This window comes from Telopea speciosissima, chromosome 2 (genome assembly GCF_018873765.1).
Source record: "Telopea speciosissima isolate NSW1024214 ecotype Mountain lineage chromosome 2, Tspe_v1, whole genome shotgun sequence".
In the NCBI taxonomy this organism is placed as follows: Eukaryota; Viridiplantae; Streptophyta; class Magnoliopsida; order Proteales; family Proteaceae; genus Telopea; species Telopea speciosissima.
This window is the reverse complement of record NC_057917.1, coordinates 77570673-77598623: the sequence shown is the minus strand read 5'-3', so window position 1 is coordinate 77598623 and position 27951 is coordinate 77570673. Positions and strand designations below refer to the sequence as shown.

General features: G+C 38.2%; 2 protein-coding genes across 2 annotated transcripts; both read left to right on the top strand.

Moving 5' to 3' along the window:
* Positions 1-970: 970 nt before the first annotated feature.
* LOC122650316 (SWI/SNF complex subunit SWI3B) lies at positions 971-23484 on the top strand. Its single transcript, XM_043843710.1, has 7 exons — positions 971-982; positions 13506-13744; positions 13830-14269; positions 16305-16712; positions 18984-19134; positions 22866-22993; positions 23102-23484. The coding sequence occupies exons 2-7, from the start codon at positions 13540-13542 to the stop codon at positions 23297-23299; spliced, it is 1530 nt and encodes a 509-aa protein (XP_043699645.1). The 5' UTR covers positions 971-982; positions 13506-13539; the 3' UTR covers positions 23300-23484.
* Positions 23485-24904: 1420 nt separating this feature from the next.
* LOC122650310 (pentatricopeptide repeat-containing protein At2g16880-like) lies at positions 24905-27423 on the top strand. Its single transcript, XM_043843702.1, has one exon. It carries the CDS (start codon positions 24927-24929, stop codon positions 27288-27290), a length of 2364 nt encoding a protein of 787 aa, XP_043699637.1. The 5' UTR covers positions 24905-24926; the 3' UTR covers positions 27291-27423.
* Positions 27424-27951: the final 528 nt, after the last annotated feature.

Sequence of the window (27951 nt, the reverse complement as noted above, 5' to 3'; positions counted from 1 at the left end):
AAATTATTATTCATAAATAAGAACTATGGTAGCCAATTTATAGGGGTTTTAAAGGGTTTCCATACACAGTTCTGTATGAACACGATCGCCCTTTATCCTAAAGGGGGCAAAAATGGTATTACACAATCACCACTTCATACCTATTCAATGACTAAATTGATGACGATGTTTATACATGGCAGTATACAAAATTATTTTTTACCAAATAAAAATGTAAAAACAAAGGTAGAAAACTCAATATCTTCTTCCATTTTAAAGCACACCCTATTATAATAGAGGGAAAAAAGACTATATTAAGGAGCATAGCTCTTACATCCAGACACAAGATGGGGCAAAATGACAACTCCACTCCTTATGAAAAGTAGAAATCCCAATCCTATTAATGCTATCTCATGTGCTTCCGTTGACCCCCACACTAGTGGAGGGGTTACACTTTGTCTTCTCTATAACAAAATGTGTTATGATATTACTACTCTACAACTTTTTTCAATCTTACATGATAAGATGGTATTTATTTTCATAAAATGAGTAACAAGACACAATTACCTATAACAATAATAATTCAAACTCAAATCATATGCAATGCACATGGGATAACTAAAAAACAAATCTTACCTTGAATGAGAAAAAAACATATAAAGAAAGAAATGAGTATCCAAACAAGATGCAATCATGCACTCCATGTCACACATAAGACAGATTTCCAAGAACAATAATGATTTATATAAATAGGCAACATAAAGAATGCCAAGCTAGAATGCTTTTGATTTCTTTTGACTTTAAATGAGTGTGCTCTTTCAGTCTTTGCTCTCATTGATTGCCTCAAATATGGACCATGGACCATGGCCCCTACCTTACCCATTACATCAAAACTTTAAAATGACTCATTTGCCCTTAATTTCTACTGATTTTGATTTCTTTGATTATGAAAGCATGTAGAATTAAAGTTTAATCACATTATAATATTTGCTTAGAAAGTAAAGTGGTAAAAGAACCAAATGAGTGTTTTAACTTTGGAGCCCTAAAAAAGAGAAAAAGAAAGAAAAGAAGAACCAATTAGGTGTTGAAATCACAAAAATACCCCTTAAAATAGCCGACTAAGGAGGCAGAGACAGTAATAATCTTGCTTAACTTTTGGGTTGCGCTTTGGAGTTCCAATGCGCATTGGAATTAGAGTTGCCTCAGGTGGCGCCGCTCGGCACTCGAAGCTCACTGAGCAGTAGAAGCGAAGGAAGCTAAAAATACTATAATTCTCACGCATGCATCATGTGTGGCTTTGCGGCTTGGCTTAATTTTATTTATTTTTTTGGTGAAAGGCTTGGCTTGAACTCGGTTGACTTAGGAACAGGAATTTCGGTATCGGTATCAGTCTCCGCCGATACTAATTGAAAATCAATTTGAATCAGCCTGTATCGAGCTTGGATTGGATAAAAAACGGGAAAATACCAATTTTAGGAATCGGTCTCTGTATCGGTCAAAAAAATTTAAAAGAATGGGAAAAAGTGAAAATACTTAATTTTAGTGAAATTATGAACAAAATAAGAGCCAAGTGTACAATAAAATTTAAAAAATCTTAGAAATAGTTTACAAAACAGTTTTTTTTATTTTTTATTTTTTTATGAAAAAAATTCAAAAAAACCAAAGTAGTTGTAATCGGGATCGGATCAGATCGGTCGATCCAGATCTAATACCGATGTAACCGATCTGTTGGTCGATACCAATTTTCATCTTAGGATCGGCCTAGGTCAATAATGAATCTATCCAACGACCGATACTGATTTCCGTCTTAAGATTGTGACTAAAGATCAATATCTACCTCGACCGATACCGCACCAATCTAGCCGATCCGATACAGATACCACAATCCATGCTCAGAGAGCTTGCATAGTTAAAAGGGATCTTCTAATACACGTGGCACATGTGATAGGTGCACGGGAGACGAGATCAACAAATCCTACGTCGCACGCGCATGAGTGTTTATGCTCGTCGCGTGTGTTTCAAAATGATTGACAATAAACAGTAAACACCACGGGGCCGCCTTGAGCCTAGAGGCACATTCTAGGTATAGGGGCCCACTGAAAAGTGAGAAAAGTAGGATCACGGCGCTGTGCGTGGTTTGATGTCTCCCACTTTAAATAACGTCTCTTGGATGGGAATCATTTAGTTAGGGAGTACGAATTATAACAACCTGCACCATCGTACTGTTTTTTATTGGAATGGGGGTTCACTAGTCACTACTATAAAGTGCAAGCTGAAAGCGTGTAAATATAAATTAGGCGCGTGTAGTTATCACTTATCAGTGATCACTCACATTTACTGAGCTGTCTTGCCTTTTCATACCTCCCCCTCCCGTCAAAAGGGTAATTTCAATATTTGAATCATTCAGGAATAGGGAGAGGTATCAATATCAAAGACGGTATCGGTCTCCACTCTATCGATTTGGATTGGCTAGATCAGTTGATTTTACTCCTAATTTTCATTAAAAATCATGTTATTTATACGATTTTACCCTTATTCGATACCAATTTCTTATTTAGGACCGGCCTTAACCGACACCGATCCCACCAATCCGATACCGATACCTCATTCCATGCTCAGGAATGCCTTGGAATTGGCATCTCTCTCTCTCTCAAATATAATAAGGGGATTCAATATAGAGCTGGGGAGTGATTGAGTGGCACACGTGCCTTTCCCAGCACTCAATCCTTGTTTGAAGAAATGTAAGTGGATTTACTCATCAAATCCACTGCTAATATATGTTATGGATTATCGAATGCTCATCAAAGCACTACAATAACGTATGAAGTTGGTAATAATTGAATAGAAACTCTTTCATTATGTATTATTTTACTATTACGAGGTTTTTATTTGTCTGGCTTAATTACCAACCTAACCCAATATCGTCTGGCTTAATTCAGATTGGTATTTTCAAACCCTCCTCTCATCTTTCATGGTATAGGATCTGATATTGGTTACGGTCAATACTGATACGATATTGATATGTATTGGATAACATCGATTTAAATTGGTTGTAAATTCAAAAACAATATTTTTTTAATTCGAAAAGCATTGATATGTACTTAAAATGGTGATGATGACTCAAAAATCCAATCACATAATCACATCACCGGTGAAAAAAACAGATATACTCCACAAACAAAGAAAACTTAATCTTATTTTAAATCTATGATCTGTACATTAAAATATTTTTTGGCTTGTATTTTTAACACGGGATAAGTTTTCTGCAGTGGAGGCGCAGGGTACGCCCAGACACATGGGCGTGGGAACAATGATTTGTTGGCCCTCTAAATGACCCAAACCCTGCCCCATGTGTCTGGGTACAACTTGCGCCCAGATACGCTCTCGAACAAAGAACGTGCACCCTTTTAGCATATACGGCAGATGGGTGAGACCCACCTACTTAACATACACGGCAGATGGATGAGACCCACCTACATAGCAATTCCTGTTATCGAGCCTTGGATTAAGCAGTATTGGTGACCTTCCCAATAGTGAGAGAAAAGGATTGAAAATTACTACTATCCACCCTAGCTTTGATAGCACTTGCTAACATTGATTCTAAATCACTTTCCAGTTGGAAGAATGTTGAGGGTCCTATCTTTACCCATGTCTATTGTTTGAATATTTGGTCCCCCTTTGAGCTGCCTCACATAGAAAATATTGCTACAAAATATCCACTCACTTCCAAAACTAGGTAGCTCATGGAATGATCAATGAGTAAGGGCAATCCCATTAACCTTTGCTGTTGATGGAAATGATAGGGTTTTAGATTGCTTAGCTTGGGAGTTATAATGTATAATATCCAACCGGTGTCTTAAGTTTTAAAAAATGGGGAAAAAGAAGGTTGTCAAGTTGCGTGGGTCCGGATCCTCTACTTTCGTCTGTCCCTACTTTCGTGTCTGCCCTACACACAATGGGGCACACAAAGACCGCCTTATCCCTGCCCAAGCGCCTTGCCCGAGTGAGGATAAGATGGTCTTTGCGTACCTCATTGTGTGTAGGGTGCATACAGAAGTAGGGGCAGGTGGAAGTAGAGGATGTCGGTTGCGTGACGTCAATGCTCATATACAGGAAAGATAAAATGACCGTCCCGACCCATGAAATAGAAAAATCCATCCAAACGGATGCAGAAATCACACAAATGGGCAACGATCCCCCTCCCTAAAAGTAATATTTTATACACCAAACATGTTAAGTTGTCAAACCCTAGGTCATCTCACATCTCTATCAATATTTCCTATCTTTTAAAAAAGACAAGACAACTTGATCATCCATCTCCAATATTTTCCTCCTTTTCTAATGACTTTGGTAGGGGAATATGTTGAAGTTGAAGGGAATTGGAGACTGTGCTTTAGCAAATTCATGAACTATAAAAAATTATTACAAGAGTTTTAAATGAGGAGTGTAAGGCAAGAAAGGAAGTACAAAGTCAATATGTTTTAACAACTAGATGTTGGTTTAGAAAGTCTTTAAATAAACCTAATCTCTACCTAACTTATACTTGATTAAAGAATAAATAATACAAGAGCAACCATGCATCTTTATTAATTAATTATAACAAATTTGAATGAGGACAAACCTAGTAGTTTATTGCTTGATCTAATTTTGGATAAGAAAAATGATTCTGTCTGACTCATTCTTATGGTTCAGATCTTTACGTCTAAATTGTTGGGGCCACAGCCTAAAACTTTATAGTAAAATCAAATTGGATTGGATATAATCAATCCAAGGCCCAGCCCATATGCAAAAGAATATAAAACTGATTTCGCGGTGTGATAATATTAAGGAAATGTAGAATACATCATACATATTTAGGTATAAATTATTTAAATAGTTTTATATAAACTAAAATAATTTTGGAGGGAATATTTGAATCCATATTTGATTATCATCAAGAGACCACGAGGTATCTGAATTCGTATTTGATATCTGATAGTCGAAATAAATTTTCAAATCAATGAATAGAAATTCAAAATATGAATTCACATTTTCGACTACCCGTTTACAACTTTACATCTTAAAAGTCATGAAACCTTGAACCAGGAGACTCTAGTAGATTCGATCTTTTGACATAACATGGTTTGACCATCTAGTACAAAGTCCAATTTTTCAAACTATAAGTGAATTATAGAATTACCCGAAGGAGGATTCATAAAAGCTGAGTGCGATCAAGACACTTTATCCACACCAGCTAGAGTTTGAAGGTGTGAAAAAAAGCCTAGTTGGTATGGAAGGTTGAGATCGAAGGCTACTGGATCTAACAGCCACGAACGGATAGACCGGGGAGTTAGGTTTTGGACATAGAAGAGCCAAGAGAAAATTTTCATCTTGAGAGAGAAGGAAAACCGAATTATTACTCTTTCTATTAGTTGAAGGTTAAAAATACTTTTTCCTCATTTATGATACTCATTCCAAACCATTCCCATAAATGAGTGGAATTGGTGGGTGGGTTCATATGAGCCAAACCCATTTATAATCGGCAGGTGTGGATCGTCTGGTATATCTCAAATGGCCAACTCTAACCCAAATAGAGATGGGCTCTTATTAGGTTAGCCGACTTTAGCCCTATTAGTCTGGTTATAAAATTGGCAGCTCAGACAGGGTCTAAAATTTGTGGACAAGTCGACCCCGAGGTTTTCTATCACATGTTAAGTTTCATTTCAATTGAATTTTGTGCATAGCTTTGAGAATCTAGACCTATGAGAGAGTGAGAGAGTGCATAATAGTAGTTGGAGTGTCCGAAATGTGTACAAACATGTATATAGATAATAGATGCAAGCCAATATAAAGAAAACTGTTTGATCAAATTAGGCCATGAAATTTGACATGTGACGAATGAACACCTTGTACTCTCTATCCAATGGTTAAGATTGTCATATCATTTGTACAATGGCACAATGATGGTGGACCGTGATGAAGTGTTCCTTTATTTGTCTATGTAGATAATCTTTGCATTAATGGTATCATATTTTAATGTGGTTGGTGATATTTATAATAATAATGATACTAAGGGTGAGGAGTTGCTACGATGTCAAAATGCAGTTCCCAGTTCCCAGTTCCCACCAATGAAGGGGTGGGAAACCAAATCATCTAATAAAGGATTTTAATGAAGAGGGAGAATGTGGAATCCACAGGTTGGATGTGAAAAGACATGCACAAGAATCTACACATTTAATGGTTGATGCTGCGGCATTCTTTTTCCCTAATAATAAAGATGCCGTGGTTAGGATTAATAGGTTTGGCTGCTTAAACTCGAAATGTACATGGGTTTGGGATAAAGCCAATGAATTATACAAATATACTACCCTATTGAGTCTATAGTTTTTTTTTTGTTTTTTTGATAGAAACTATAGCTTATGTTTGAGAGTAGCTTATATGGTAAATGTGAATTGTATAATAAATATGCAATAATGCTTACAGTTTTGTTATAAAAAGCATTAGTTTAGAGGATAATTTGCATACATATTTTCTGAAGTCTACTTGTTGGGTCCATGCATATGTGATTTTATTTATCATGTTTTTGGTACCACGTTTTCATTTTCAACGGTTATGGTGTGAAGAATTCTCATACATAGTTTGTTATAAAAATGCTATTTAAGCCTTTAATTTTACATAAAATAAATTTGTCAAAGTAACAAACTTACATGCACCAGTATAAAGGTAGGATATAAAATGATCAAAAAATATGCTCGCATCTTAAGATATTGGAGAAAATTAAACGGACCCAAGAGATATGAAAGAGTGATTGTTAGCAATATGGAGTTGGCCGATTTTATTGAAGAATCGACTTTTTTTTAGATTGATCCATGGATTCCATCTATACCTGGATGTTCTCTCACATCCCCAATCATTGCTGGTTTGACAGACAAAGTTGATAAATTCATTACTAATGCTCAGTGGAATTCTATTTTGCTTAATTCTAGTATCTCTGTGGATGTTTCTTTATATATTCATTGAATTGATTTGTCTCTCTCTGATGATAGTTGGTGGTGCACTCTGACTAAATTTGAAAAATTCACCACTAAACTTGCTGTTAGATCTCTGTCGGTTCCAAATCCATCTTTTAATCTTTTAATTTTGTTCTCTCGAATTGGTGGAAGTTTTTGTGAAGACTCAAATTACATCCCAAATTTAAATTATTTTTCTAGCATGTGCTACATGCAGGTCTCCCAATCGAGGCAACTTTACACAAATGGCTTCCGATCGACCCTTATTGTGCTATTTGTGGAAATTGTGTTGAGTCATACTGGCACATATTCCTTTCATGTGACTGGGTTAAATGTATTTGGACTGCTGGTCCGCTGGGGCTGAGAACCGAGTTCTTGTCTCACTCCTCTCTGGAAAAGTTCTGTCTCTCTATGATGGTTAAGTTTAAGATGGACAAACAAGTTTTATCTTGGTTCTTTAGGGTTTTTATTATTTCTTGTTACTTTATTTGGTCTGTTCGAAACAAGGTGGTCTAGCGTCATGAGAAACCGGATCTAGTTTGAGTTATGAGAAACATTGACCGTTGGATAGCTGATTTGGAATTGTCCCCCCCCCCCCCCATTGTTCACTCCTATGATGTTGTTCCCCAGCTTGAGGAGGTGCCTCATCCTTCTAAATTTTCTAATTTACCTAATTTCAATTTTCCTGTCCTAATATGTGCAAGATTTCAAACCTCAGGTCTAAGTACAGTAGGATGGGCGTACCTTTTTTTGTTAAATGGCAAGTTTAAGCTGCTTGCTGCAGGTTAGATCAAATCTACTCACCAGCTGGAACCCGAGCTTTTTTGTATTCACACAGGGCTCGATCATGCTTCCAGTTTAGGGCTGAAGATGAAAGAAGTGTGGTGTGCGAATCAACAGATCCCTGATCTTCTTCCATCACGTACCAACTACTAATCTTTGGCCATGGCATCTTCTTCAGGACCTTCTGTATATTAGCTCTGTAGGCCAAGACTTGGACTTAAAGTTTAATAAGTTAGGGAACCCTTTCTGTTATGTAATTGCTTATAATCTGGCCATAAAAGCTCTGAACTCTAACTCTATTGTATTTTCCTCCTCTTGTTAGTTTGTTTTTCTCTCTTTGTTCTCATAAAAAAAAAAAACAAAGACCAAAAAAGTTTTATGAGTCTGTATAGTTTCTTTGGTCGTTAGTGGTTTTCGATCGAAGTCATTAATTCAGCTCAAGTTGCCCATTCCCAATATTGGGATGCCCAGTTAACCGAGATTTGCCTAGTGTCCGAGTTCCCCCTCAACTCCAAAAGAATGGTCTCCCCCTCACCATCCCTTCCTTAAACTAAACTATGATGCATCGTTGGCTGCAAATAATGAGAAGAGTGGTTTCGGGTTTGCAATTCGCGATCACCACGGAGTTATTACTTTTGCAAAATTTATGATCATCTCTTTTGACAATGTTTTGGTTGGTGAATCCTCAGTCATCCGAGCAGGTCTTCTTGAAGCTATTGGTCTTAGCATTGGTTGAATCTGACTGTGAAAGGGTTATCCGACTTATTTAGAAGCCCTTCAAGTCTGTGTCCCATTCAAATATAGGCTATCATTGAGGATGTTTTGTATCAAGCTACTTGATTTAGAGTTTGCTCTTTTTCCCATATTTCTAGAAATGCTAATTAATGCTCTGGCAATACTCTAGCAGGAAGACCCTATCCATCTTGTGTACGAGAGTCGTTGTCCACTTCATGGCTTCTTGAGAATTGTAACTCAAACTCCATGTGTTACTCACGGGATAATGAATAGATCTCTTTATTTAGAAAAAAAAAAAAAAAAAAAAGTTAGCTCAGTAATACACATTACTTACTAGGTGTATAGCATACTTTAATATTATGCTTCATGTTTTCTAAGTTCACTAACATTTTACAAAGGACTAAGTTTCCCTCCACCCATAGAGGATGGTTCACCCACCATCTTAGAGTTCACGAACCCTTAAAGGGTTTTAGTATATTTCCAAAATGCCCTCCTGATGCCCTTTCCTGCCCTCTCAGCTCGTAGTGAATCAGATCTCATTTACCATGGGTGGAGAAAAACTTGGTCCTTTTACAAAAGGTACTTCCCCATTTTTTTTTCCTAGTGCAAGGTACTTCTAACTTTCAACATACATGGTGAAGTTCTTACTCCTGACAAATTGCCACATGGCAAAAGGTGGGTAGGTCAATATATATCTATTTCATTGACAAGGGTTTAGCAGTTCAGCCCAAAATGAGAAAAAAAATGGCTCAAAGTTTAATCTATAATTCTTAAAAGATTGTGATATTGCCAGAAGTGGAAAATGGATATATATATATATTTTTTTTGGCAACATAATGTCATTTCATCCAGTAATGTGGAATTAAAAATTCCACCGGTGTCTTGAGTGTGAAGTCCTCTATCATATGGATCCTCCCATGTACGGACATGATAAGAGATAAAATGTAAAGAAACTATTTCATAGATAAGTTGGTGTTGATTTGGCATTTGAAATCATATTTGCAAAATATATATATATCAAATCCAAATTATTTATAATATTATTAAAAATAGAAAAAATATAAAATTATTTATAATGGTGTGGTACTATATAGTATTTATCTGAATTAGTATTTGATATTTGATTGTTCAAATAAATATCCGAATGAATGGATACAAACCAGATTCGAATTCATTTTTTTGAATAACTATTTACATATTAAAAGTCACATAAACCTAACTAGACTAGGAGACTCTTGCAGATTTTATGTTCTAACATAACCTAATTTGTCCATTCAGTACAACAGTTTTTCAAATTAAGACATGTTTGATTGACAAGAAAAGAAAGGAAAAAATTTTCGAAAAAAAAAGGAGAGAAAGAAAGACACATAAACGCGTCATTATTGGGGTGGATTCATATTAGCCTAACCCATTTATAATGGGGAGGTGTGGAAGATCTTCAGGTATATCTTAAATGGTCCACTCAAACCCAAATACAGACGGGCTGTTATCAGGTTGGGCCCATTAGGCTGAATATTAATTGGGTTAGCTCAACTTTGGGAGGTCGGGCAGGCCATGTAATGAACCAGTTGCCAAGTTGGTTCAGACAGCCACACACTTTGGGAGACCCTGAGCTCAACTTGCCAGTAGGCTTGTAAACGGATCGGATTCGGCTTGGATACGGATCGGATGTAATCGGATTCGGATATTTCTTGGTCGAATTCGAATACCTTTAAACGGATTCGGATGGATTCGGATGCGGATCGAATTCGAATTTTCGACCATCCGTTTACACCTCTACCTTGGGTAACCTGAACCTTCCTCCCCCTAGTGGATACAATTCACTCTCAATCAATAGTTTTAGATCATGATTCTCTTTTCCTCATATTCTAGAACCTGTTGAATCTTCAAAAACCCTCAAGATCATTATTTACTTAATTTTTTATAATTAAGTATTCAGATTCAGATTTTTATCGGAGTATTCGGATTTTTTTCCGGATATCTCTAAACGAATTCGGATACTCCGAAACAGATACGGATGCGGACCGAATTCGGATTTTCGATCCAAATATATATATATATATATATTTTTTTCCTCTTGTTTATTTGTTATGAAAATCCTTGAAACTCAGAAACTCCACCCCACTAAAACTTATGGAGAGTAGACTCTATTGGAAATGTTTTTGTTCCATATAAGTATTAATTTATTTTATTAAAAAAAGTTTCGCACGTTAGTAGTCTGTTTGGTAATGAAAAACACGAGAGAGATAGGTCCTCGATCCACTTCTTGAAGATCTTCTCCTCTTTTGGATGTCATTTCCACATTTCGTTTCTTACAACCGTAAGTTAATGGATGTTGAAGTATGGGTTTTATTCTAAGAGTCAGTTTTAGTTCTTTAGTTTTATCCCTGCATTATTTACAAAACAGAAATATTTTTGTTTAGTTTTGATAGTTTTTCCTACCATAGAAGCCTATTCATTCTAGTTTTAAAGTTGCGAAAGTTTGTCTATGCAAGTATTGATGGGACCTGTTCGTTATGTTCTTAGAAAGCAAGATATCACCATGACGTTTCAACCTCTAAAAACTCATTTTGCGGAGCAAGAACACCTCAAATGTCCTTGCTGTGATTCAACGAATTGCAGATTCTGTTAATATAACAACTACAATCTCTCTCAACCTCGCCATTTCTGCAAGCATTGCTGACGTTATTGGACTAATGGGGTGCCCTTCAATACATTTTGGTGACTTGAAGCGTTCATCATAGTTGTCTGCACTGATGTAGCTCCAAAACCTAAACCATATGTAGAACCAGAAAATAATCCTACATCACTTGGGGATGTACTATGGAAAATGCATATATGCTATCATTTTTTTACTTGACATGATGTGTTTTATAATCGTGAGGTCCATCTGTCAAACCGTACAATATCGTGTCCATTTGTGGGATCAGTTTGTGGCATTTCATGTTCTAAGTATCTACAGTCTCTCGATGACTAATCGTATAACATTATAATGCAAGTTTGAATTTTCTATGAAAGAAGGGGAAGGTAGCGATAAGAAAACTATTTATCTGTTCCTACATTGAAGGGAATTACAATTTTTTGTGCTTGCCATATTACTTTTGTTATGTTATCAATTTGATTTTTTTTTTTGGGGGTTGAATTCTCAATTTGATAGTATTTTAAAAAGAAAACCCCCAAGTTTTAGACTTTAGTTGAACAGAAATAGTTTATTTTTGTCAAAAAAATATAAAATTTTTATTAAAAAAAACCATCAAAGGAGCAAGCCTTGCCAACTATAGAACTAGATACAAGGAAAACCGGAGGGTAAGGCCACCAAACACGACACATCTTGAATTTGAAGGTACCTTTCGTAAGAAAATGAGCAAACTTATTATAAAATCTAGGAACAAACAAAAACGCAATTAATACTGGCAAAATATCTAAAAGAAAAAAGAATATCACCAACAGTAGAAGCCCAATCTAAAATAAAAGAAGATGATCAAAGCGCCAAAATCACTGATAAACAATCCGAGCAGATCACCAAATGTGATAATCCAAATTGGCAGGCCAAGCGAACCCCATTGAGAATGGCCTCGGCTTCCATAGAGGAGGCCGAGAAGCTTGCATAGCAAGGAATAAATGTAGATTCAGTAAAGAGGAGCACCTCTTGCTACAAGCCTTAAAAAGAAAACCCCAAGTTTTAGTTGAACAGAAATAGTTGAGATAAGTTAAGATTTGAGTTGAAAAAATTCGAATCTTTCAGAGTATGATTTCTTGAAAAAGCTTTTCAAGGAAGTGATCTATGTCGTTTGAATTAGGGAAAAGGTTGGGTATGCTAACAGTCTATGTGGCTATCCCTCTCTTTCCCCGATTGAGTGGTAAAAGAATCATTTCAAAAGGGGAAGAGAGAGAGAGAGAGAGGGGTGTGAGCATACCCATCCCTCTCTCTTTGAATTATTATACATTCAATAGCACCAAGGCTACTTTTGTCTAATGTTAGTTCAATCAAGCATATCTTTCATTGGACATCATATATTTCCTAGTTCCATATTGCTTCACCTACCCAGAGGTGTGCAATCCATATCTTACCTTGCACTTTGTCCATTCCATGGAAAAAAATTTCTCGGAATGTGTTAGAAAAAAATCCTCTGCAATGCTGGCTTCAGAGCTTGACATGTGGAAGTTGCGACATCCAACGGTGCCAAGTTCGAGATGAAAGAGAAAAAAAAAACTGCCTTGCATCGCTCGCACCATTGGATGAAACTTCTTCCACGTGTTGAGTTATTAGGCCCGCACTACAGTGCACCGCAAGATGCCCGCATTGTAGAGGATTTTAATCCAATGTGTTAACCTTATGCTTATTTGTTAAGACCTTCATCAACACAACATCCTGCCTTTAATTGCCTTAGTTGTTGTATGAGGGTGGGATGGTTATTCTGCACCTCTAAGTGTCTCGGCTAAGGTTGTATTTTAAAGGAGAAAGAACGCTAATGGGTCGTGCGCCTAGTGTGACTTCCATGCTTAGATAGTGCTAGGTGGGAGATGTTGACACCTGGCAGCTGCCACATTCAAAGGTCTGAGCTCATTGACATGGACGGTTGGATGTGACAGCTGCCAAGTGTCGACATCTCCACCTAGCACTGCCACACTACCACACTTTAGGAATTGGAGAGGAAAATAATCCCTAGTGTGGCTTCCACGCATAAACACAAAAACCACCCTGTCACCTTAAAATGACCTCCTTGCCCCCATGAAAGGAGCCATGCTAAGCACGTGACCGGTTAGTCTTCTCTCACCAAAAAAAAAAAAAAAAAAAAACATAAAAAAAACCATACAGAGTTTTTTCGTTTTTTTTTTTTTCTCGTTAAAGAGGTTGGGCCGTATATCGAGATGATCCATATCCGGATTTACTAACCATGATCCGAATCCATCTGTAACCACTGAAAAATTGAAGAGCTGAGTATGTTCACGTCACTCCCAAAGCGAATGGCCGAACCATAGGTGGTCCGGCTGCGAGCACTGCACCACGAATAGGAGGCTGTAAGCTTCGTCTGCAACTTTCCTTCCCGCCATGGCTACACCAGCTGAGCCCCCTCTCCTGCCTCTGCCTGAAAACCCACCTCGACCATCACAGCCCACCCAGAATCAATCGACCGTCGTCGTCAAACAAGAAATTTTAGCCACAGACCCAAAGAAAACCTCCTCTCCCAGCACTTTTCGGCCGCCGGAACCATCTTCTTCCATCAGTGATGTCACCATCGTCCCCAGCTATTCAAGTAAGAATTTTTTCCAAATCCTCATCTTCCATTTCTTCTCAAAAACCCTAATTTAATTGTCTTTCTGTTTAATCACTCCTTGTAGGGTGGTTTTCATGGAACAACATCCACGACTGCGAGCGTCGGTTCCTCCCAGAGTTCTTTGACGGGAAGTCACATTCGAAGAACCCTAAGATTTATAAGTACTATAGGGATTCGATCATTAAAAGATACAGAGGGAATCCTTCGAGGAAGATCACTTTTACGGAGGTGAGGAAGACATTGGTTGGAGACGTGGGCTCGATTCGCAGGGTGTTTGATTTTCTTGAGGGTTGGGGTTTGATTAATTATACGGCGTCAACGGGTATGAAGCTGCAGCAGACGAAGTGGGAGGAGAAGGAAAGTAAGTCTGGTGGTGGTTTGGTTTCGACGGGTGGGGATTCGGGAGGGAGTAGTTTTGAGTCGTCGTTGAAGAGGGTGACCACGAAGAAGTTGTGCAGTGGTTGCCAATCACTTTGCAGCATTGCTTGCTTTGCTTGTGACAAGGTAATTTTTCTTCGACCAAAATGATGCATCTCTCTCTCTCTCCTGCTTACAGTAAGTTTAGTAGCTAGTATATGCCTTTTGGGTCTCATGTGTTTAAATGGGTGCTTCTTTAGCTTACCAAATTTACAATAGTTCAGTTAATTAATATCTAGTTCTTGGAATCGTTGAGGTGGTCATTTGATTCTTCCATTCTTGCATAACCAAGTTCTAGTGTCTGGCATTTCAAATCATATGTTTCTTCCCCTTTTAGTCCAATCAAGTGCACATGATTTCATAGCTTGTAGATTAATCTTCCGTAGAGCTTGTCGAGTATGCTCAGTTACCGCGTTTTGCTAAATATATATCATGGGATGATGGTTTAACTTTCAGATGCAGGATTAGCATTCTAGTCATGAAACAACCTTAATTTTTCTCGGGGGAAAATGGACTTGATCTATATAAAGTTTTTGCAATATTATAATTTGTTGAAACATGTCATAGGTACAGGAAGTGTTTGAATTTTTTTGATGGGACAATTAATGTAGAATTTGAAACTTACAACTTAGGTAGCATCAAACACAAGTTAGATAAAACTAACCTGTATTCACCCAAAAAAAAAAAAAAAACACAAGTTAGACAATGTGGAACAAGTTCTCACTCTCCTTATCTTCTGTTTCAACATCATCTTTGTCACCTTGCTCATTTATCTCTTGTGTTGAACAATGACTGTCACTGAGGGGGGGGGGGGGGTTAATCAATGCTGCCATATCTGCTACTGCATTGCACTTCATCAGACAGTGTTGACAACAATAACAACCATAGCTCAACATCTTGCATCTGTGAACTTCCAAAAACAAGGTGATCTCATCCTTGCCCATTCTTGTGTGTAGGAAAATAGCTCGTGGTATGGAAATTTTACAATCAGAGTATTCTCATGTGAAACTACCTCTGAGTACAGTTATTGGCTTATTGGGAGGGTTGTCACGTATGTGACATGCTCTTGTGGCATCACTACTCCAAGAAATAAACATAGTATGAAAATTCTATGATGGTTACCATCATGGGGGCACCCTGATGGACCAAGGATGTGTAAGGATTTTTAATTTGTCTAGGGTTTAAATACAAGTCCCAAATTTTATTCTTGAAAGGGGTTGCGTTGGCAGCAGGGTGGGGGCGGAGTTGCAGGAAAGGGGTTGCAAGAGGAGGAAGAAGAAGAAGAAGAAGAAGAAGAAGAAGAAGAAGGGGGAGATAGAGAGGGATGGAGGAGCTGGGTTAGAAGATGGAAATGGGGTTCGGCAGTAGTGGTGGTGGAAGAGGATCTGTGGCGGCAGTAGTGGCGATGATGGTGGTGCTGGCGGAAGAAGAAGAAGAAACGCAGAGTGGAAGAAGAGGAAATGGGGTTTTGGATTGAAGAGGGCAAAATTGAAATAAAATTACATTAAGGGTAATCTGGGGTTTTAGAAAAAGAGGACATGCCTACGTCATCACTTAATGGTGTTTTTTAACGGTTAGGATACGGTTGATAGAATCTTTAAAAAGTAGGGAGGGCATTATCATTTTTCAAAACTTGGGTATTGGGTTGATATTAAGGAAACTTAGAGGGGAGGGGGATTATATTTCCCCTATTCGTTATGTTAGTTTCCTGTATTATATTGTTTTGACTTCTGATCTTTATAAGAAAGTGACGTAATGTATATTAAAACATTATTAACCATTTAATTTCTACTTTAAGAAGATGTAATCCTGAAAAAAGAAGCAAAACTTACCATTTCATTTGGAATTATTATTCTCTTTGGTTCGTTATTAATTCTGTAGTTTCCGGGAAGAGAACATTGTTTGCCTTCTGTCCTATTCTGGTTCTGTAAGTTGGCCTACTTTGAGTTGTGGAAATCATTTGGAATTATTAGTTGATCTGGTTGGTTAAGAGCATGTTATTTTTCACCTTCTGCATAATGTTGTAATAATACTACGTTTTGTGTATATAATGCTCAAAATCTAGTGTATTTATCATTTAGATGCAATCACTGAAGCAAGGAAACTGTTTTGTTTTGGGCAGTTTGACTTGACTCTTTGTGCAAGGTGCTATGTTCGTGGAAATTATCGGGTTGGGCTAAGTGCAGCAGATTTCAGACGAGTTGAGATCAGTGAAGATACTAAGACAGACTGGACTGACAAAGATACACTGCATCTTATGGAAGCTATTTTGCATTATGGTGATGACTGGAAGAAGGTTTCACATCATGTAGGTGGCAAAAGTGAGAAAGAATGTGTTTCTCGTTTCATCAAGCTTTCCTTTGGGGAGGAGTTTGTAGGGCCTACCGGCTCTGGGGAGCTTGATAAGTATTATCAAACAAAGGACCAGAGCGATGCTGAAACTGTGGCAGAGAATAATGTCTTTTCATCCCTGACAAAAAGAAGGCGTCTCACACCACTAGCTGATGCAAGCAACCCAATTGTGGCTCAGGTACAGAGTTAACCTCTGAGAAATGTAACAAAATATTTGTGACCCTTTCTAACCCCTCTATAAGGCTTTCCCCTTTGCTCCTCTCCATTAAAAGGAGATAAACTCTTCTCTCCTCTCTTGAAGATCTTCTAATTCTGGCTGATTAGGTGAAATATTTTCTAGAAGATGGAAAAACTAACCTTCGTCTATAGAGAGGAATTCTAGAGAAAGCATTGGGATAGACTCAAGGATGATCTACCGATTTTGTATCTAAAATGCAGGGTTGAGTTTTGACATGATGAGATGTAATTTTGATTGTTTTGCACATCACTTCTAACGTCTCTTATTGACTCTTTACACTATGTATTTGACTCTCCAAAAGAACATGTTTGGTAGGATGGTAATTATCAAACTGGTTGATCTTTGGATTTCTAAATTTTCCGAAGGGATTTGTTGAATTGTGCAACCATCACATGTAGCTCTGTACTACAGATTATATCTTTGGATTTGATTCTATGAAAACTTTATTAGTGGCTACTGGAAGGCTCCTATTACTTGATCAGGCAATGGACTGAGTTGTAAATCTAATGTAGAAGCCTAAGACAGCTCTCATACACAATCACAATAGGAATAGGATACTAGAAACTAATTAGGAATTGGGTTATAATGGGGAAATTCAAAACAGCTTAACGATTTTGCCAAAAAAAGAAACCAGAATTTATCAGAAATCAAAATTAGTATTTTATGGAGAAATCGCAAAACATGATATCTATCAATCCAGTTTGGTTAATACTCAGGTGTAGTGGTGGTGCAGGACAGGTTTGGGAACTTCTAACACAAGGGATTAAATGAATTTGGGTTTGGGAAGGTCTACTAACACAAAACTCACAACATAGATGCAGAAAATCAGATTTAATAGCATCCATAAATGATGATGTTTCCTAAATAAAAGTGCAGAAAATTCATTCTAGGATTCATGAAAATTTTAAAAAAAGTACATGATAGACAGTACCTTCCTTTGCTGTTCCACGAGTTGAACGCTGTGATCAAGTGCTTAGTCACTACCGAACTCCAAGAATGTGTCCTTAGCATAGTTGTCATGGTGTCTAGGCGATCCAAGGCATTAGAGAGAGTCCAAAATCAAGCTGATATCAACTAGGCGTCCAAGGTGCCGGGACGCCTAGGCAATGCTTTGATAATATGATCCTTAATGCCTCCTTCTTGTTAATTGATGAATCTCCATTGTGTTTGAGGCTATAATTTAAGGCAAAAATGGGAAAATAGGGACTGGTGGAAAAGGAAGAGGGTGGTACCCTAAGAGAGAAGAGTTAGGGTAGAGAAAGGGGGTTTGGCTTCACACCAACTTGGATTCACTTCAAGGTTTGCAAGGAAACACTCATGCTGCAGACAATGGGAGAAAATCTCGCAAGTTTCAACATCAATCATTGTTTTCCATGTCAAAATACAGTCATTTAAAACCCAAAATAAAAAAAGAAGAAGAAGGAAATAAGTCCCTAATAACTACTTTTCCAGCAATAACTCCCTTACAACATTAGTACTTAACAGTTTTTACACCAAATAAAATAAAATTCTAATGAGAAAATCTGGACTTTAGACTTACAGATTGCAATTCTAATGAGAAAATCTTGCTCTGACATTTAAGTGTGCTACTGTGAAAGCTGATTAAAGGTCCTTTGACTTTTCAGAAGTGATTGCTGGAACTGCTGAAGCTCTGAGATAAAAAAATTGAAGAAAGATCAAAGAATTCCTAACAACCATGCATCCACACGACTAAATAGACGAGTTAACTCAAACTCAAAGCATTATTCAGAATATCATGGTCTCTTACTACTTATACTTGTATTAGGAAAACCTAATTCCATTACAACTTTTGAAATAAAACTTAAACTAAAACTTGTACTTCTAAACATAAACTAGAAGCATAATAGAGAGAAGCCTGGTGTAAAACTACTAGGAAAGTGATGACAGAAACTAGATGGAAACAGATAAGGACTAGCCTATAGATCCGGCCTTTTAAGCCTTTTTCTTACCATTAGACATCCCATGTGGAGGGCCTGCTGCTTCAAAATCGCTTCAAACTTGGCTTTCTAGTTAACATTGATGTTTCTATGAATATTAAGGCAGGTTGGTATATCTTGAGCCTGCTTTATTTGCAAATTCATTTTTCTTAAAACGGTACATTATGGCACTGGGTACTATATTACCTTATTTGGTTCCTCAATAAGTGTTACCGGTACCATTTTTCAAACTTGGCTTGCAACTTCTTCTCAGGTTGCTTTCTTGTCGGCTGTGGTTGGTTCCGAAGTAGCAGAAGCTGCGGCTCGAGGAGCTGTAGTGGCTCTATCAGAGGTAGACCTTACTAATACTCAAGAAGGGCACAATGTAAGAATTTCATCAAATACTGATAAAGCAAGACCAGAAGGTATGATTATAAAATTTCAGTAACACTAGATGTAATCATAAGAAAAAGCTCGGAAATCAGTACATGAGTGATTTCACTGAGTTGGCGAAAATGTCCTGTAAAGGGTTGGCGAATTCATTTATGTTTGTATCTGTTTGGCAGTTCTTTTCATTATTCACAGACAAAGCATCTCTGTTGGAAATTAATACATTTAGTTGTCTGGTGCTGTGATTTCTGTACCAACCCATGATGAGACTGTTAGGAGCTCAGATCTGCCTTAGTATCCCTTGGGAGTATTTACTGTTTAGATCCTTGCAATTCAATGGTTCTTGGAGTTACATGTGATCAGGATTCAAATCCTGCAGAGGATGAGCCCACAAAATTTTGATTTTACATTGGACTGTCGGAATGGTGATTGATGTTAGATGTTCAATCTAGGGTTTGTTGGAGGTTAGGATTGGGAAGATAGGATTTTAGGGTTTAAATGGATATTGTGTATGGTAGGGTGGTGTGTTTGGAAAGAATGAAATTATAGGATTCCTAATAATAGGATTGCGTTTCCGCAAGTGGGAATCATAAAGATGAAGTGGCCAGCACAATAAGTTTTATTGTCTTAAGACTTTATGGGTGTCTGATAATGGAAACATTTTATTAAAAACATGAAGGATGTATACAAGAGCATAAGATGCAACAATAGTCCTAGAGAACCAAACCTTAGGAGACCTTGAAGAAGGGATTACGTAATTGCCCTCATACCAATACCACTTCTGTTAACTCCATCCCTAACAACCTCATCTATAATAGATGATGCAGTTAAGATTGTCCAATTGGGTCAATTGGTTTGGGTCAATGAGGCCTCATAAAACTTTATTGTGGCCTATGGTTGGGTTCTATGGAGTATGGACCTTAGGCTTCTTATTTTTGGGTTTATTGCTGTAATGGGCCTAATTTATAAGCCTATAAAGTGGGGATAATGTTAGTACAGGGGATTAGTAGTTAAATTGAGTGTTTGAGTTTGATTAGGATACTTAATGGCTAGATAGAATTCTGTTTTGAGTTTATTTTCTTTATTGAGTGTATTAGAGTGATTAGGAGTCCTTTTATGAGTCAAATTAGGAATTTTAGAAGGTCTATATCTATGTAATACATCCCCCATCAATTAGAGATGATTTGAGTAAAGAATATGAGTTTTTCTAAGGAGTTGTAGTGTTGTTGAGCAGTGCATACGGGATTGGTATCCCAAATCTGAGTTCTTCTCTTCTATTGTGTTTTCTTCTTCTTTCTTCCTTCTTCCAAGAAGATCTGTCTCATCTCTCTTCCCTCCCTTTCCATCAATCAATCTGATTTCTTTCCTTGACAACGCAGTTGCTTCCTTTATCTCAGATTTGATTATTGGGCCTACTTGCATCTGAGATCCTTAATCTGGATTTTCAGATTGCATTAATAGAATAATTCGGATCTTCTGACTCCTAATCTTTCTTGGAGGAGTTATACATGACCTGGAGCTTGATTACCTTAAGCTCTCGAGTACATCTAAAGCTTAGGACTCTTATGAGGCTACACATAAAATGGTTCTGATACTTTTCTCTCTTCAGAGGCCAGGTAAGTTCCCTATTTTTTGGGTCTGCCTATCTTACTGTGCCTCATGGGACTTTAACTACAGCTACTAGAGAGTGAAAAGGAGGGGGGGGGGGGGGGAGAAAGAGTGAGGGGTGCCTTAAGGCACAAGGTGAAGACAGGAGAATTGAACCTGTGACCTCCTGGGAGCATGCACTATGCTGCCAGGGCACCAACCAACTGCCTTAGCAGTTGTCTTTGGTAAGTTCATTTTGAGGAGTGCCCTTATTGCTGCCTTTGGTGCTTATGGTGAGAGTGCCATGTGAGATTCTGACAGGATCAGCTCAGTGAGTTGCATTCGCTCATGGGCAGAGCAAGCACTAGGGCCTCTTATTGGCAGCCACTCACTATTTTTTTTAGAGATTTTTCAGTTGATATGATTTATATTGGATGGCTGTTGCTATTGATTTGAGGACTCCTACTGCTTTTGTATGAGATGTGCTAAATTTAATTGAGATGGATGTTGTATGGGAAATCCAGTGTCTTCAGGGGTTCAGGAAGTTAACAGGTTGTTGCATGGAGATTGGCGGAAGCCTATTCTGCTCTGGTGGGGGAAGGTGTTTTAAAAAGGGAGACCTCATCTCTTTAGCTTTCAGGCTTATGTATATGTTGAGCAGAGGATTCTTGGCGGTTATTGTGGAAGGAGAGAAAGCTGGGGTCATTTGTTTCTTCTGCTCTTAAGAGCAGATCTTTAATGTTTTTGTGTCTCCTTACAACGCATTGTATATATACTGTATGTAGCTAATGTCTCATTCTCTTGGATGCACAAACCAGCTTTAGGATGGCAGATGAGCTAGCCAGACACAGGATTCTGTTAGGAATATTGTGTGCAGCCTTTGTTCACATTGTAGTTCTTTCACATTGTTTTACCTTTTCTGTGTTTTATTATGATGATGTTTGCGGAGTGATGCAGTAAATACTGCCCATTTGGACCTAAGATCTTATTTTGGGCCATGAATGGGTTCTATGGGCCTTTGGTTACTTGTTTATGGAGTTACATTTGTACCTAACCTTAATTGTAAGCCCTTATAGTGGGGGTCTGGTTCTATATGGGAATATTAGTTTCTTTTAAGTGTTTTCTAGTAATACTAGAGTTTAGTTGAGTGGTGAGCAATTAAGTGAGTGTAAGTCTTGTTAGGAGCCTTCTATAGCAAGTAGTTAGTCAATGAGTCAATCTTACTTCTTGTTTAGGTAAAATTGAACAGCTGTTTAGTTGGTTTAGGAGTCCTAAAGAGAGTCTATTTGGTGTTTATATAAGGGCTGTTTTTCTAAACAAATTTAGTGGAATGGAATGTTGAATTTATTTGCTGGTATGTGCTGTGCATGTGTGTGGACTTATTGAGAGATCTGGTCAACAGTCTGTTCTTCTCCTTTCTTCCTATTCTGGTCATCTCCTGCAACCAGGTGACATCCCTCCTTAATCTCTAATCTTGTTCTTCCTATTTATCTTCTTCTTCTATTGTTTCCTTCGTTGTCTCTCTCTCCTATTCTATACCTTCTGGTTCCATATCAATCTGAAGAATTAACTAATTGCTTGCTGGCTCTGAATTTTACCTTATAAATCTGATTATCTAGACTTTGTTTGCCTTTGTTTATTTGGTTTATCAGATCAGATCTCTGTTCCATCTATCATCTGATTTCTGATTTTCAAGACTTGGACATCATCAATTGATAGTACTGGTCTCTCTCTATACTCAACCAAAAATTTGGCCTGATCAGATTGTTGGCTTGCAAGATATTTTCTTATATTCTCTTTACAAATCTGTCCATATTCTGTCCTCCTGATTTCTAATGATCCTGGCCCTCAAATGTGGTTCCGGCATTAAAATTGCTTCTAGAATCCCTTCTAGAACCCTGAACCACGTCACCAAGGGTGCACTTATTTGAAGGGTATACCTTTATTCTTTTGCTTATGATCAATAAAGCTTTTTGTCCTCGGAAGGAGGGGAAGGTGGGGAGAGGGGGGGGGGGGAGAAAAGGAATTTGAATGAAAGTCATTATGAAGCAATTGGTTACTCAAGTTTCAACCCCGCGGCTTCTTGTGGCTCAGTTTCATTTTTTGTTAAACTGCTGTACCCTCTCAATGAGGTCCAATATGGAGTCTGTAAAAGCAATGGACATGTTTTTTGCTGCAGAATCTGGCACCACTAATGGTGAAAACATCATGACCGCATTGCAAAATGCCATTCTGGAGGCTCAAGTGTTGCTTGATAAGGAAGAGAAGGGTGTTGAGAGATCCATGTCTGGCATAGTTGAGGTTCAGGTGTGTATAATTCCTGGCTCTATACCAACTTCTTCCTGTATCTTTTTTCTCCCCCCTTCTGACTGTTGTTTTGGAAAACCTTGTTTTTGTTGTCACCAATTTTTGCAGATGAAGGAGATTCAGGATAAAATTATCCATTTTGAGGAAGTTGAACTGCAGATGGAGAAAGAGTGGCAGCAACTGCAGCACATGAAGAGCCTGATTTTTGTTGATCAGCAGAATCTTTTGCATCAAAGAACGATTCCAGAATCAAAGATCGGGGGAAGCATAGGAGAGAAATTCAAAACTACAGATGCTGTTACATGACCTTCCACATGTATCATACCAAAGAACAACTTTTACATTTTCCTCCTCTACAAAAGCTTAGTCTTTCTTACTTTCCTCCCATTTTCCCTCCATTTATAGGAAAGTTCTATTGAACAGAGAGTCAGATTACATGTAGATGATTATGCAGAAATTGAAGATTCCTATGAAGAATAATACTTGCTCATGGAAAAGAAAAAGGAATGCTGTATATTTTTTTTTATAGGCAGAGAGTTGTCAAGGCACCAAGGCCACCCAAAGCGGTGGAGGTCCGGCACCACCCCTGGCTCCGGTCGTCTTAAAACCAACCAAAAAATTATGTGGTTTAGCAGGTTCTAGTATTATTTTAGTATGTGCATATGTTTCCTACACAGACCATTAAGGAAAATAAGGGCACATGTAAATCTGCCACATGGCAGATCAGAAAGGGGTCCAATATTTGTGGACAAGTAGACCCTGAGGGTCCTTCCCGGTGTCAAGTCTCAATCCAATCGAACTTTGCCAAGTGGCAAAATAAAACTTTAAAAATCTAAATATATAAGATAGTGCACCAAGGAGATACAATAAAACGATATTGTACATTGAAGTGCAGAAAGGACATTTCATGTGATGAGGAAAGGGAAAGAAATAGAGGTTGATAGCAAGCCCTGCCTTGGCAGCTCAGACTCTCAGACAACCTTTTCCGTTTAGTAATTATTGTTTACTCGGAAGGTCGTTTTTAAGGACTTCCACTATTGGTTTTAGGCTGTAACTTGTCAATGAGATTGATGTGGGGTAGTCAATCACAAGTGCCCACCCATATTTGTTGGTTAAGATACTAATCCAATAGGGGGTAGGGGCTTTATGGTCATTTCAAAATTACCACTCCACCCCAAAGTTGGTTTAAACTTTTGAGTGAAGGAAAAAAAGATTGGGTTTCAGCTTTTAACGGAAAACCAGATTCGGATCGGAATCAATCTGAAAAGTCCTCCAGAATTAGCATTTTTGATGTATGTATGTTCAAATGACTGGTGCTTTTATCCAGAAATCGGCTGTATTGATTTATTAGAGAATAGAGATAGATGTTGGTGACCACCGATTCCGATCTGAATCGGTCGATTCCTGATCCGCTTAGCCGATTCTTCAAACCCTGGTAATGACGCCTATGCTTCTTCTTCTCTTTCTTTCGTTCCTTCCGTTCGGTCCACTCCTCTTTCTCTTCCATGTCGACCTGCAATCAATTGATCTGCTAAAATTAAAAATTTTGATTTTGACTCCCCCAATAAACAAATTCCATTATTCGTTTCTCGTTAGATTCTGACTTCTAAGAACTGGGATAAGCTTTCAAAGACTAGTTACTAAAATCCTTCAACCAGGTATGCTCGGTCTCTTTTTCTGATTGTGTGTGTTTCTCATTTGGTGTTTATCAAATTTCATAGAAGTTTTTTCTTGCATAGCTCAATTGGTGTTTCAGTGTCACTCTATTTCAGAGTACTCTAAATCAGCCCTAGCAAAATTTACAGGTCTAAATGCAACTTCGGTAGGTGAGATAAAATAAAGCAAGAAAACCTTCTTTGTCATGTTTGGGATTGGTGTAGGCGTAATAACTAACCTGTATCAATCCTGAACCGTAATCCTCTCTACCAGTTTCATGGAAACACCAGCATCAAAATCTTCAGCACCAGCTGAATCCGACATAGTAAGGAACATAGTCACTATACTTACTTCCCAAACTTCCCTGCAATCTCTGAGGCCATACATTCCTCATCTCGCCCCCTCTGTGATACCGTTAATCTTCTCTTCTCCATCCCTTTCTTCTTGTCCTAACACACTTCTCAGCTTCTTCCAATGGTGTCGTACTCATATTTCCAATTTCACCCATGACTGCAATTCCCTCCCTTCCCTCCTCGCCCTCCTCCCTTGTCTCTTTAGTCACAATAAGTTCTCAGACGCCAAATCTCTTCTTCTCTCTTTCATAGCTACTGACACTCGTCACGTCCTCCACAACCACCTTCTCCATCCATCCTCTTGCTTCCCTCGCCCCTCGAAAGCCCTCCTGGACACTGCCATTGGTTCCTATGTCCAGTACCGGAAACCCCACTTTGCGTTTCAGATTTTCAAGAAGATGAAGCGCCATCACCTACGCCCAACAGTCCTCACTTGCAACACCCTACTCAATTCCCTGGTAAGGTACCCATCTTCTTATTCGCTTCTTATGTCGAGACAGGTCTTTGATGATGCCATCAAGCTAAGGGTCATCCCAAATACAAACACTTTCAATATTATGATTTATGGATATTGCTTGAATTCTAAGTTTAATGATGCCATGGTGTTGCTTAGCCGAATAACTGATTTTGATTGCTTACCTGATAATGTTACTTACAATACCATCTTAGATGCCTTCTGTAAGAAAGGTCTTTTGAATGAGGCTCGGGATTTGCTTTCTGATATGAAAGACAGAGGCCTTTCCCCAAACCGGAATACATATAACACCTTGGTTTGTGCGTATTGTAAGTTGGGATGGCTGAAGGAGGCAGCAAAAACAATTGAATTGATGACCCAAAGCAAATTTTTGCCTGATATTTGGACTTACAACATGTTGATTAATGGGTTGTGCAAGGAGGGTAGGATTGAAGAAGCTCTTAGGCTTCAGGATGAGATGGAGAATCTGAAGTTGTTTCCCGATGTGGTTACTTATAACACATTGATTAATGCATGTTTTGAGTGGAAGATGAACTTTATGGCTTACGAGTTGCTTGAGGAAATGCCTGAGAAGGGTGTGCAGAAAAATGCTGTTACCCATAATATTATCATAAAGGGGTTGTGCAAAGAGGGAAAGGTAGATGAAGCAAGTGAATCCATTAGTAATATGGAGGAAAATGGGTTTTCTCCGGACTGTGTTACATACAATACTTTGATCAATGGGTACTGTAAATCAGGGAAAATTGCAGAAGCATTCAAGATGATGGATGAGATGGCTCGGAAAGGTTTGAAGATGGACACTGTTACTCTCAATACTGTTCTATACAATCTCTGTAAGGAGAGGAAACTAGATGAGGCTTATGGGCTACTTCGTAGTGCTGCAAAGAAAGGGTATTCCATTGATGAGGTTAGTTATGGAACCTTGATAATGGGCTACTTCAAGGATGAGGATGTTGATGGGGCTTTGAAGCTTTGGAATGAGATGAAAGAGAAAGAGATACTTCCTAGTGTTGTTACCTACAATTCTGTTATTGGAGGGCTTTGCAAGTGTGGAAAGACTGAGGAGGCGTTGTCCAAGTTGAATGAGCTTATGCAGAATGGGTTGGTGCCAGATGAGACAACTTACAACAGTCTTATTCATGGGTACTGTAGGGACGGAGACGTGGAGAAGGCTTTTCAATTCTACAACAAGATGGTAGACAAATTATTCAAGCCAGATACTTTTACTTGTAATATTCTTCTTCATGCACTCTGCAATGGGGGAATGGTAGATAGGGCTCATAAACTCTTCCAAACATGGGTTTCAAAGGGGAAAGTTGTTGATGCTGTCACTTACAACATTCTGATAACAGGAATGTGCAAAGATAGTAAGATGGAACAGGCATTGGAGCTTCTCACAGAAATGGAAGAGAAGAAACTGGGACCGAACCACATTACATACAATGCTATTTTGTGTGGACTTATGGAGTCGGGTAGAACTGAAGATGCCAAGGAGTTCCTATCTAATATGATTGAAAATGACAAATTACCCAATCAAATATCTTTTGCAGCTAGTGGGGAAGTCATCCCAGGAGTGCAGGGTGAAAAAGGTCAAGAGGTGGTTGCTAAGGAAACTCCACAGGACTGGGATTCAAGTTCTATTACTTACTCTAAGCGCATTGATGACCTATGTAGTGAAGGAAAATACAAAGAAGCAATGTACTTGTTGGAAGAATCAATGACAAATGAAATTACAGTAGACAGATCCACATATATTACATTAATGGAAGGGCTCATTAAGAGGCGGAAAAGCACATCAAACGTGGCCCGATAGAAGTGGCCTCATGTTGTTTCTCGTCTCTTCTTCTGAAATCATGCCATTATCTTTTTCCAGTCTGTGGCAGGCAGTTGAACCAGATAAGTTCTGGTACATATTCTTTCCTGTTGGAGAATGGAGCATTATTGGAGATTGTTTGGATTCAGTCTGTGGTGGGCAGTTGAACCAGATAAGTTCAGGTACTTATTCTTTGGAGAACGGAACATTATTGGAGATTGTTTGGATTCCATTATCCTATAATGCTTTATGCACTTTTAACATAACATTGTATTTGAAACATCTTTTTATTAGAAGTAAATATATAAGAAGTTCTTTGGTTTACTGTTTGATGTTACTAAAGTTATTCAGGTGAGACCGTGAGAGGCACATGCAAGGAACTTAGGCCTCATATCGCTTGAGGCGCAAGGCATTGCTAAGGCACTCTCGTGATTGAAATGAAGCACAATTTATGAAAGATATCATACAGTAATCCATACTAGTTGACATAGTATCATGGTTCAAGATCTCGGTTTCGCAGGAAACCGAGACAAAACCTGGGCTTGAAATGGTATCAGACCAGGTTTTGATGACTGAAACCTTGGTTTCGACCCAAACCCAGTTCAACCCAGGCTTTAAAGTCACATGTCTCCCACGGAACCTCTCTGTCTCGCTGGTTTCG